General features: G+C 34.3%; 2 protein-coding genes across 2 annotated transcripts; both read right to left on the reverse strand.

The window, feature by feature from the left end:
* Window positions 1-718: 718 nt before the first annotated feature.
* On the reverse strand, window positions 719-1,893 carry LOC134856317 (uncharacterized). The gene is made up of 2 exons (XM_063872679.1): window positions 1,680-1,893; window positions 719-1,274 (listed from the first exon to the last, which is right to left on the reverse strand). The coding sequence occupies exons 1-2, from the start codon at window positions 1,891-1,893 to the stop codon at window positions 745-747; spliced, it is 744 nt and encodes a 247-aa protein (XP_063728749.1). The 3' UTR covers window positions 719-744.
* A 7,717-nt stretch (window positions 1,894-9,610) lies between these two features.
* LOC134856318 (uncharacterized) lies at window positions 9,611-10,785 on the reverse strand. Its single transcript, XM_063872680.1, has 2 exons — window positions 10,572-10,785; window positions 9,611-10,161 (listed from the first exon to the last, which is right to left on the reverse strand). Exons 1-2 carry the CDS (start codon window positions 10,783-10,785, stop codon window positions 9,632-9,634), a joined length of 744 nt encoding a protein of 247 aa, XP_063728750.1. The 3' UTR covers window positions 9,611-9,631.
* Window positions 10,786-12,876: the final 2,091 nt, after the last annotated feature.

A 12,876-nucleotide genomic window follows, 5' to 3' on the forward strand; every position in this document is an offset into this window, starting at 1 on the left:
TTTTAAATAATCAAGAATTACGCTAAACTACTTTGTTAATAGATGAAAATTATATCACCAGAAGCCTCTAACACATCTCAACAAAGTTCTAGATGGATTGAATCTCGAAAAGCTTGCTCAAATTGTTCAAAAGTTGTTTTTAAGCTAAGGTTCTGTAAAAGAGAAAATATTTTTGCTTGTTTGTCATGAAATGTGATTTTTTCTATATAAACCCATAAACTTAGCATAAAAACAAATTTTATTTAATTTGCGCAAACTTTTGGAGATACAACCCGTCTAAAACTTTGTTGGGATGTGTAAGAGGCTTCTTGTGATATAATTGTCTCATCTATTATTTAGGTAGTTTTTGCGTAATTCTTGAGTTTTTAGAAAAAAAAGCGGAAAAGATCGGTTTTTGGGGTAAAATTTTGGTTGAGAACTTTGATGAAAAAATTGCTCCATATTAGTTCTGGTGAAATTTTAAGCAAATTTTGTTGTCTTCACTTTTTGTTTAATCTTAACCAAATTTGGCAAAAACGGGTTTGAAGGTTCAAATATTGTTCGTTTTGTCCGGTTAATTTAAATCAGCACTGTAATAATTTCCTTCGACTGTACATTTTGCGTAAAGAAATTTCTTTGATCTTTTTGACTCCAAAATAAAAGTTTTCAAAGAAAAACTCAACTATTGTACTATTTCCAATTCATGTTTTTCTGAGACGTGGTGGCAAATGCGAATAATTGCTGTCCTCCGTTGGTGAGACTAATCTAGTCTTCATATCGCTCGTCTTCAAACTCACGTGGCATCATTTTCAGCACTTTTCCCGTTATGTTAAAAAACGGCATCTGATAATAGCCTCGCGGTTTATAATGGGGAATAGAACGGGTTCTCTGCAGTGGAATCGAACTAGACGGTTTGTGAATCGAATGCGATACCGATGCTGCCACGCCACCAGCAGCGGTTCGATTCTCAGCCTCGTCCAACCCCCCGCTGTTCTTGTTCGCGTCTGATTGGCTGTTGTTGCTGTTACTCACAGCTGCTATTTCGTCTTGTCGGAAGTATATTTGTCCGTTTATGATTGTGGCGCCTCCGTTTTTGTTTCGTCTCAGTCGGTCGTAGAATGCACTCATGTCATTGGCCAGTAGATTATACATTTCGATGTCTTTCCGGTGCAACTTGACTGTTCTGCAGTTGTGCTCTTCTCTGTAGTGTTTGATATAGTTTGAGTTGTCTCGCAAGTGTGCAAACTTGTAAGGCTTGGGAGTTTCGCGTCTGTTTTTCATCAGAAAAGCAGTGCCTGTCAAAAAGAAAAAGACAAATTAATTTTTCATCTCTAATTTATTACCGCAGCCATCATTCTGCTCGGAAAAAAAAGAACCAACGTCTGAGTTCTTCAATTTTCACCAAAGTATATGCTATAAACTCCTTTGAGATCTAAGCAATTTCTTTAGCTTGTTTTTCTAGGCTCCGGGGGTCGTCGCTTATTCACTTTCAAAGAGCCCCCCCCACCCCACGGATTTGTTCAAAGAGAAGATCTCACATAATCATCCAATCAAAGCCTCAGGTAGTTACCCATTATAGCCTCGCCACATTCATACTTTCAAAATGTATTTTCCCTCTATTTGCACAAAAGCCCAAACAAAAGTCCAAAAACGAATTTCGTAATATATATATTTTTATAAATACTCCAAAATTTAATAACCGTGGCTTTCTCCCGAATTTGTCGCTGACATGGGTTGTGCGTGACCGAACTGCACGTGACTGGCGGCACTTTCGCTCACGTGCTGGTTGAGAAGCTGCTGTTTTCTCAGAAAAAATGCGGCGGGTGGGAGCCACTGGCAGAATCCCTCCTCGAACTTGAGACTCTGCATCAGCGACGACAACAGACGCAGCCGAGCACTTCTAACAACCACCATCCAGTGATTTCCTACTACCCGCGGTCAATTGACATCCCGTTTACGTCAGAAAGACTAGTCAAAACTAAACCACCCAAACTCAAAGCTCCTCAGAGCTTCAATATTAGTACTTTATAGTGTAAACTCCCGAAAAAACTTGGCCTAATTTTTGTTCAAAAGCATTCACTTCTCACTCACGAAATTTCACCAAAATTATGCGAAATGATGAGTTTTTCATTTTTCTTCGATATTCTGATATTTTTGTTTGATACAAAACTTCTCGTCAGATCAGAGTTGTCAATGCGATTTCATTCTGTGAATTTTTTAGTTGTATAAAGGAAATGGTTAGAAGTGGTGCCCGTAGATACTAGTCTCTAAATTTATGTCATTTTGAGTAAATATTTATTCAGGATACTAGTAGTCAAAGTTCACATAATAACCGTAACTTATTCACATCATCAACAGTGAACAAAGTCATGTACATGAACAATGCTTACTTAATTTAGCCCCAAGGTCAGGATTCTTTTAAAGAGTAATACATCCGCCTATTTTTGGCGAGTTGTGATATTATATTGGAAAATCTCAGTTGATAGGTATTTTGACGAAATGACAAAACTATGACCATATTTATGTAGAAAGGTTATAAGTGCATTTGATACAAATGATTATCAATGTGTATTACGTGTACTGACTGAGAGTTAAGTTAATAGTTGTGATATGTGAACAGAATTTACGTGACAAAATTAAAATTTGACCAATGTTCAAATATTCTGTTACCTAGATGTTCATGCGTTCACTGTTGATTTTGCATTTCTTCAACATTAATATGCAGATTGTTTTTCATGTCTTTTTGATGTTCTACCGTGGCGATGATAAATTGGATGAAGTTTATACGATGTATCCCGGATTAACTGCGCCATCATGATTTTATTAGGCACTGCATTGCATATCTCATCACTATATCTATATACTCCTCGGAAAAGCCTCGAGGTTTAGCAAAATACTCTCCTCCTTGACAATACTTATTGATAAATTAGCAGTTAGTGGATAGATGTTTCTAGACTAGATATACTTTAACTATAGAATATAATACACTACTCTAATTACATTTCCAAATACTAAGCTTTGTGCAATAAGAAATAAATGCGTTTCATTTGTTCACTGTTCTATTTTACTCGAAACTGCAGATAAAAATAACTCTTCTTTGATTAGTTTTTCTGCTACGTCAAGTAATGTCATGTAGTTTGGAACATAGAAAAGATATTTGAAATGAAATTACTGCGAGTTACGGTACGAATCAGGTTTTAGAGGGCAGTTATTAAAGTTCAATGAACGTGGTGAAGACACTTGTACATCTCATTTTCAAATTTTTTTTCGTTTTCCCGTTACCCGTTGATCCAGTTCATACGCTTGCGATTAGTTTTTTTTTTGCGCAGATAACTAAGTCTAACAGTAATTGTATTTCAAATTTGTGTTTTCCTCAATCAATACATGTTTTGAACATAGCTGCATTTTAAATACCCGTTCTAAACGAAAATTTTCAAATGCTGATTTTAATTATACCAAATCAGGTTTAGTATAAATCTGTTTTTTTTTTTTCATTTTCGGACCACTTGCAGAGTGGGAAAAAACTATGGCATAAGGTCCTTCTTAAAAAAAAATTCCAGCTTATGCTGACTAAGTCAATAAAATATGGTAGGCGGTCAAATGTGGTATTATATTAAAGAACTATTAGCCATGATTGGGATAATTAAGAACAAGAATTAATTGTCGAGAAAAACTGGTCTGAATAATTTTGAGTTTCAGATTAACTTGCACGAATTCGATGTGAGGATGACCACTACTATTTTAACAATATTTCAATACTTAAACTTGAACGTCACTTAAGCGTTGTTTTTGTGCAATTTACACAGCGAACGGTTATTGTTGTTGTTCCGACCATCGAAATTGTGGAGCACCTTTGTATTCGGGTGTGTTTTAGTTTTTTCTCGCAAGATCAGGTAAAAGCAATTTCCAGAATGGGTTGTGATATATATATTAAAGCCCTTTCAGTCGTGATTTGAACGACCTTTTTTTAAAAACTATTGTAGACATTAGATGCAAAGTTTTTCTGTATTTTTTAACAGACAAAAAATAATGAGGCTACACATAGAAAATTAACTGAAAAATTCGAATTGGCCTTAAAAGAAAACTTCCAGAGTGGTAATCGAATCATTAACTTGAAAGAAACTTTGGGCACTTCATGTACTTGCAAAAGAAAGTGTCTTGGAATGGGTATTAAATGTTTTTCATAGACAAATTATCCAATTTTTGCAGTTTTAAAACCACCTGTTTGAAGCTCTACTTCCTGGGGTTGAGTACTGGCTGGACCTTGTTTTTTCATTAAGCAAGTGTTAAAACTTTTCTGCTCATTGGACTTAAGTATCAGTGATTGTCAAATTAATAACTATTCTGTTTTTTCTTTTGCAAAGATACGATTTTAACTCCAGCTGAAAATGTATTTTACCTTGTAATCATTGCATGTATAACGATCGGGTTTAGGAACTGAACCTTTTAATGAAGATTTTTTGAACTTTGATGTTTTTCAAAAAACAATTTTTAGATTAGTTTCGGACTGATAAATTTTGTTAGGCGAACATATGAACGCATACAGTAAATTCGTAAGGCATTCTAATCAAAACATTGTAATAATTTTATCGTTTTTAAACAAACTTTAAATTGAACTTGTTTTTTAGTTTCGGCTTGATATTGGTCGCTTTTTCTCCTAAGGGTATCAGATTTGTACCTTATATGATTTCGGAAAAAAATGTCGTGGGTAGTAAGCTTCTTTCAACCAAATTAAATTTAAAATCAACATCTTACGGTTTCTCTTGAAAATCCTACAGAAATTGTACAAATACGTGTGCAATTTATTGAATGTGAAATTTTTCAAAAAGCTCGTAAAATGGTGGCTCCTGTAAACACCCGTTTTTTAAATTTGTCGAAGCGAGTGTCTTCTAATCGCGAGCTCTTTTTTCGCGTAACATTTTTACAAATGGGCCTCGGAGTGGTTAATTTTTTCTTAACCGGTTAACCGATCTCAAATTAACCGGTTAATTCTGAAGAAAACGTTTTTGGCAAAAATGATTGAATTTTATACAGAATAGTCATGAAATTACATAAAAATTCACATTATACGATTAACTAACCTTGCTCGCATAATACAGAAGCGCCCCGTTGCCTCCAGACAGGGTGAAGGACTTCCGACATATCTGACACAGCCGATTTGTCGTTGACTTTAATGAAATATTTCCACACCCAACGACATTTTTATCGCGTTCAGAAAAATGCTTGAAAACGCGTTCAGAAAAATGATTGAAGAATTTGAGTTGCATTGGAAAAAACTTTTGGAAGTGTAATTAAGCCGTTAAACTGAAGAAAACTCTGGGAAGCCAAAGAAAGTGTCTTGAAATGGGGCACTAGACGTTTTCCGGTAACCCATTTTCTTTTAAAATGAATACGCTATAGAACTGGTATGAATACATGTGCTATTAAAATACAGAAAGGGTATAAATACATGTGTATTTGTTAAGGAAATAGTTTTTCAGATAATTTCCGTTTTTGTTCGACTTTTGGGCATTCATAAGCAATCTGGTAAAAACAGTGTCATAAAAGTATTCGTTTTTTATTACTTGCGAAAGCAAATGTCCTCTTATCGAGAACTATTTTTTTTTCGCGTAACAGGTTTTCTTACAAATCAGTATCAAATTGAGCTTGCTTTTTGAAACATTTCAACTTTCGGTGTACTTCCTTATTGTTCTAATGGTAAAACTGCTAGATCGAGTTCCAGCCAGAAATTTGTGTTTTAATATGCATAAAAATTGATTTGACAAACTTTCGTTTGGCTGCTCATGTTTTGTCACCTTAGCTGCCACATGTGTATTTTTTCTAGTCCAAGCAATTTTCATTGCATTTGGAAGTTTGTTTAATTTTTCCTACAAATTGTACATTCACTAACACTAAAAAAAATTCAACCTTCTTATGGTGCCAGGCCGCTTAAATTTTGAGTTTAATCCCTCTGTGGTCACTTTGTGTTCCCTTCACATCCTCTTTATTTAAATCCAACTATTTTAGAAGCCAAGAAAAAGTTCATAATTTTTTCTAAGAATAACTTGAGTTTTGATTTTTTTTTTCACTTTTGACAACTGTCTGTTTGATAATTGGCAACTGTCTGTTGAATACTCTCATATGGAAATAGTTATGAAGGTTAACTTAGTGCTGATTTAAATTATCCGGACAAAACAACCAAAATTTGACATTTTAAACACTTTTTTCCCAAAGTTGTTTAAAATTAGACAAAAAATGAGGATAACAAAAATTGCGTAGATTTTCACCAGAATTAATATGGTGCAATTTTTTCACCCAAATTTTATCCCAAAATGGGTCATTTTGGCTTTTTTTAAATAATCAAGAATTACGCTAAAACTACTTTGTTAATAGATGAAAATTATATCACCAGAAGCCTCTAACACATCCCAACAAAGTTCTAGAAGGATTGAATCTCGAAAATCTTGCTCAAATTGTTTAAAATTTGTTTTTAAGCTAAGGTTCTGTAAAAGAGAAAATATTTTTGCTTGTTTGTCATGAAATGTGATTTTTACTATATAAACCCATAACCTTAGCTTAAAAACAAATTTTAATTAATTTGCGCAAAATTTTGGGGATACAACCCGTCTAGAACTTTGTTGGAATATGTAAGAGGCTTCTTGTGATATAATTGTCTCATCTATTATTTAGGTAGTTTTTGCGTAATTCTTGAGTTTTTAGAAAAAAAAAGCGGAAAAGATCCGTTTTTGGGGTAAAATTTTGATTGAGAATTTTGGTGAAAAAATTGCTCCATATTATATCTGGTGAAATTTTAAGCAAATTTTATTCTCTTCACTTTTTGTTTAAGCTTAACCAAATTTGGCAAAAACGGGTTTGAAGGTTCAAATATTGTTCGTTTTGTTTGGTTAATTTAAATCAGCACTGTAATAATTTCCTTCGACTGTACATTTTGCGTAAAGAAGTTTCTTTGATCTTTTTGATTCCAAAATAAAAATTTTCAAAGAAAAACTCAACTATTGTACTATTTCCAATTCATGTTTTTATGGGCCTCGGAGTGGTTAATTTTTTCTTAACCGGTTAACCGATCTCAAATTAACCGGTTAATTCTGAAGAAAACGTTTTTGGCAAAAATGATTGAATTTTATACAGAATAGCCATGAAATTACATAAAAATTCACATTATACGATTAACTAACCTTGCTCGCATAATACAGAAGCGCCCCGTTGCCTCCAGACAGGGTGAAGGACTTCCGACATATCTGACACAGCCGATTTGTCGTTGACTTTAATGAAATATTTCCACACCCAACGATATTTTTATCGCGTTCAGAAAAATGCTTGAAAACGCGTTCAGAAACACTGTAATAATTTCCTTCGACTGCACATTTTGCGTAAAGAAGTTTCTTTGATCTTTTTGACTCCAAAATAAAAATTTGCAAAGAAAAACTCAACTATTGTACTATTTCCAATTCATTTCCAATTCAACTATTGTACTATTTCCAATTCAAAACTACCCAAATCTTAACCGGTTAACCGATCTCAAATTAGCCGGTTAATTCTGAAGAAAACGTTTTTGGCAAAAATGATTGAATTTTATACAGAATAGCCATGAAATTACATAAAATTCACATTATACGATTAACTAACCTTGCTCGCATAATACAGAAGCCCCCCGTTGCCTCCAGACAGGGTGAAGGACTTCCGACGTATCTGACACAGCCGATTTGTCGTTGACTTTAATGAAATATTTCCACACCCAACGACATTTTTATCGCGTTCAGAAAAATGCTTGAAAACGCGTTCAGAAAAATGATTGAAGAATTTGAGTTGCATTGGAAAAAACTTATGGAAGTGTAATTAAGCCGTTAAACTGAAGAAAACTTTGGGAAGCCAAAGAAAGTGTCTTGAAATGGGGCACTAGACGTTTTCCGGTAACCCATTTACTTTTAAAATGAATACGCTATAGAACTGGTATGAATACATGTGCTATTAAAATACAGAAAGGGTATAAATACATGTGTTATTTGTTAAGGAAATAGTTTTTCAGATAATTTCCGTTTTTGTTCGACTTTTGGGCATTCATAAGCAATCTGGTAAAAACAGTGTCATAAAAATATTCGTTTTTTAATACTTGCGAAAGCAAATGTCCTCTTATCGAGAACTTTTTTTTGGCGTAACAGGTTTTCTTACAAATCAGGATCAAATTGAGCTTGCTTTTTGAAACATTTTAACTTTCAGTGTACTTCCTTATTGTTCTAATGGTAAAACGGCTAGATCGAGATCCAGCCGGAATTTTGTGTTTTAATATGCATGAAAATTGATTTGTCAAACTTTCGTTTGGCTGCTCATGTTTTGTCACCTTAGCTGCCACATGTGTATTTTTTCTAGTCCAAGCAATTTTCATTGCATTTGGAAGTTTGTTTAATTTTTCCTACAAATTGTACATTCACTAACACTAAAAAAAATTCAAGCTTTTTATGGTGCCAGGCCGCTTAAATTTTGAAGTTTAATCCCTCTGTGGTCACTTTGTGTTCCCTTCACATCCTCTTTATTTAAACACAACTATTTTAGAAGCCAAGAAAAAGTTCATAATTTTTTCTAAGAATAACTTGAGTTTTGATTTTTTTTCACTTTTGACAACTATCTGTTTGATAATTGGCAACTGTCTGTTGAATACTCTGATATGGAAATAGTTATGAAAGTTAACTTAGTGCTGATTTAAATTATCCGGACAAAACAAACAAAATTAGACAAAAAGTGAGGAAGTGCTGATTTAAATTATCCGGACAAAACAAACAAAATTAGACAAAATTAGACAAAAAGTGAGGAGAACAAAAATTGCGTAGATTTTCACCAGAATTAATATGGTGCAATTTTTTCACCAAAATTTTAATCAAAATTTTATCCCAAAATGGGTCATTTTGGCTTTTTTTAAATAATCAAGAATTACGCTAAACTACTTTGTTAATAGATGAAAATTATATCACCAGAAGCCTCTAACACATCTCAACAAAGTTCTAGATGGATTGAATCTCGAAAAGCTTGCTCAAATTGTTCAAAAGTTGTTTTTAAGCTAAGGTTCTGTAAAAGAGAAAATATTTTTGCTTGTTTGTCATGAAATGTGATTTTTTCTATATAAACCCATAAACTTAGCATAAAAACAAATTTTATTTAATTTGCGCAAACTTTTGGAGATACAACCCGTCTAAAACTTTGTTGGGATGTGTAAGAGGCTTCTTGTGATATAATTGTCTCATCTATTATTTAGGTAGTTTTTGCGTAATTCTTGAGTTTTTAGAAAAAAAAGCGGAAAAGATCGGTTTTTGGGGTAAAATTTTGGTTGAGAACTTTGATGAAAAAATTGCTCCATATTAGTTCTGGTGAAATTTTAAGCAAATTTTGTTGTCTTCACTTTTTGTTTAATCTTAACCAAATTTGGCAAAAACGGGTTTGAAGGTTCAAATATTGTTCGTTTTGTCCGGTTAATTTAAATCAGCACTGTAATAATTTCCTTCGACTGTACATTTTGCGTAAAGAAATTTCTTTGATCTTTTTGACTCCAAAATAAAAGTTTTCAAAGAAAAACTCAACTATTGTACTATTTCCAATTCATGTTTTTCTGAGACGTGGTGGCAAATGCGAATAATTGCTGTCCTCCGTTGGTGAGACTAATCTAGTCTTCATATCGCTCGTCTTCAAACTCACGTGGCATCATTTTCAGCACTTTTCCCGTTATGTTAAAAAACGGCATCTGATAATAGCCTCGCGGTTTATAATGGGGAATAGAACGGGTTCTCTGCAGTGGAATCGAACTAGACGGTTTGTGAATCGAATGCGATACCGATGCTGCCACGCCACCAGCAGCGGTTCGATTCTCAGCCTCGTCCAACCCCCCGCTGTTCTTGTTCGCGTCTGATTGGCTGTTGTTGCTGTTACTCACAGCTGCTATTTCGTCTTGTCGGAAGTATATTTGTCCGTTTATGATTGTGGCGCCTCCGTTTTTGTTTCGTCTCAGTCGGTCGTAGAATGCACTCATGTCATTGGCCAGTAGATTATACATTTCGATGTCTTTCCGGTGCAACTTGACTGTTCTGCAGTTGTGCTCTTCTCTGTAGTGTTTGATATAGTTTGAGTTGTCTCGCAAGTGTGCAAACTTGTAAGGCTTGGGAGTTTCGCGTCTGTTTTTCATCAGAAAAGCAGTGCCTGTCAAAAAGAAAAAGACAAATTAATTTTTCATCTCTAATTTATTACCGCAGCCATCATTCTGCTCGGAAAAAAAAGAACCAACGTCTGAGTTCTTCAATTTTCACCAAAGTATATGCTATAAACTCCTTTGAGATCTAAGCAATTTCTTTAGCTTGTTTTTCTAGGCTCCGGGGGTCGTCGCTTATTCACTTTCAAAGAGCCCCCCCCCCCCCACCCCACGGATTTGTTCAAAGAGAAGATCTCACATAATCATCCAATCAAAGCCTCAGGTAGTTACCCATTATAGCCTCGCCACATTCATACTTTCAAAATGTATTTTCCCTCTATTTGCACAAAAGCCCAAACAAAAGTCCAAAAACGAATTTCGTAATATATATATTTTTATAAATACTCCAAAATTTAATAACCGTGGCTTTCTCCCGAATTTGTCGCTGACATGGGTTGTGCGTGACCGAACTGCACGTGACTGGCGGCACTTTCGCTCACGTGCTGGTTGAGAAGCTGCTGTTTTCTCAGAAAAAATGCGGCGGGTGGGAGCCACTGGCAGAATCCCTCCTCGAACTTGAGACTCTGCATCAGCGACGACAACAGACGCAGCCGAGCACTTCTAACAACCACCATCCAGTGATTTCCTACTACCCGCGGTCAATTGACATCCCGTTTACGTCAGAAAGACTAGTCAAAACTAAACCACCCAAACTCAAAGCTCCTCAGAGCTTCAATATTAGTACTTTATAGTGTAAACTCCCGAAAAAACTTTGCCTAATTTTTGTTCAAAAGCATTCACTTCTCACTCACGAAATTTCACCAAAATTATGCGAAATGATGAGTTTTTCATTTTTCTTCGATATTCTGATATTTTTGTTTGATACAAAACTTCTCGTCAGATCAGAGTTGTCAATGCGATTTCATTCTGTGAATTTTTTAGTTGTATAAAGGAAATGGTTAGAAGTGGTGCCCGTAGATACTAGTCTCTAAATTTATGTCATTTTGAGTAAATATTTATTCAGGATACTAGTAGTCAAAGTTCACATAATAACCGTAACTTATTCACATCATCAACAGTGAACAAAGTCATGTACATGAACAATGCTTACTTAATTTAGCCCCAAGGTCAGGATTCTTTTAAAGAGTAATACATCCGCCTATTTTTGGCGAGTTGTGATATTATATTGGAAAATCTCAGTTGATAGGTATTTTGACGAAATGACAAAACTATGACCATATTTATGTAGAAAGGTTATAAGTGCATTTGATACAAATGATTATCAATGTGTATTACGTGTACTGACTGAGAGTTAAGTTAATAGTTGTGATATGTGAACAGAATTTACGTGACAAAATTAAAATTTGACCAATGTTCAAATATTCTGTTACCTAGATGTTCATTGCGTTCACTGTTGATTTTGCATTTCTTCAACATTAATATGCAGATTGTTTTTCATGTCTTTTTGATGTTCTACCGTGGCGATGATAAATTGGATGAAGTTTATACGATGTATCCCGGATTAATTGCGCCATCATGATTTTATTAGGCACTGCATTGCATATCTCATCACTATATCTATATACTCCTCGGAAAAGCCTCGAGGTTTAGCAAAATACTCTCCTCCTTGACAATACTTATTGATAAATTAGCAGTTAGTGGATAGATGTTTCTAGACTAGATATACTTTAACTATAGAATATAATACACTACTCTAATTACATTTCCAAATACTAAGCTTTGTGCAATAAGAAATAAATGCGTTTCATTTGTTCACTGTTCTATTTTACTCGAAACTGCAGATAAAAATAACTCTTCTTTGATTAGTTTTTCTGCTACGTCAAGTAATGTCATGTAGTTTGGAACATAGAAAAGATATTTGAAATGAAATTACTGCGAGTTACGGTACGAATCAGGTTTTAGAGGGCAGTTATTAAAGTTCAATGAACGTGGTGAAGACACTTGTACATCTCATTTTCAAATTTTTTTTCGTTTTCCCGTTACCCGTTGATCCAGTTCATACGCTTGCGATTAGTTTTTTTTTGCGCAGATAACTAAGTCTAACAGTAATTGTATTTCAAATTTGTGTTTTCCTCAATCAATACATGTTTTGAACATAGCTGCATTTTAAATACCCGTTCTAAACGAAAATTTTCAAATGCTGATTTTAATTATACCAAATCAGGTTTAGTATAAATCTGTTTTTTTTTTTCATTTTTGTTCGGACCACTTGCAGAGTGGGAAAAAACTATGGCATAAGGTCCTTCTTAAAAAAAAATTCCAGCTTATGCTGACTAAGTCAATAAAATATGGTAGGCGGTCAAATGTGGTATTATATTAAAGAACTATTAGCCATGATTGGGATAATTAAGAACAAGAATTAATTGTCGAGAAAAACTGGTCTGAATAATTTTGAGTTTCAGATTAACTTGCACGAATTCGATGTGAGGATGACCACTACTATTTTAACAATATTTCAATACTTAAACTTGAACGTCACTTAAGCGTTGTTTTCGTGCAATTTACACAGCGAACGGTTATTGTTGTTGTTCCGACCATCGAAATTGTGGAGCACCTTTGTATTCGGGTGTGTTTTAGTTTTTTCTCGCAAGATCAGGTAAAAGCAATTTCCAGAATGGGTTGTGATATATATATTAAAGCCCTTTCAGTCGTGATTTGAACGACCTTTTTTTAAAAACTATTGTAGACATTAGATGCAAAGTTTT

Source organism: Symsagittifera roscoffensis, unplaced genomic scaffold (assembly GCF_963678635.1).
Source record: "Symsagittifera roscoffensis unplaced genomic scaffold, txSymRosc1.1 SCAFFOLD_199, whole genome shotgun sequence".
Taxonomy (NCBI): Eukaryota; Metazoa; Xenacoelomorpha; order Acoela; family Convolutidae; genus Symsagittifera; species Symsagittifera roscoffensis.

What these genes read in the sequence shown, in the direction of transcription:
- LOC134856317 (XM_063872679.1), bottom strand. Translation starts at nt 1,893, where the DNA reads ATGGTGGTTGTTAGAAGTGCTCGGCTGCGTCTGTTGTCGTCGCTGATG. An exon ending in AAATTCGGGAGAAAGCCACG is followed by an intron (nt 1,275 to 1,679) that starts GTTATTAAATTT and finishes TCTTTTTGACAG; the next exon opens with GCACTGCTTTTCTGATGAAA.
- LOC134856318 (XM_063872680.1), bottom strand. Translation starts at nt 10,785, where the DNA reads ATGGTGGTTGTTAGAAGTGCTCGGCTGCGTCTGTTGTCGTCGCTGATG. An exon ending in AAATTCGGGAGAAAGCCACG is followed by an intron (nt 10,162 to 10,571) that starts GTTATTAAATTT and finishes TCTTTTTGACAG; the next exon opens with GCACTGCTTTTCTGATGAAA.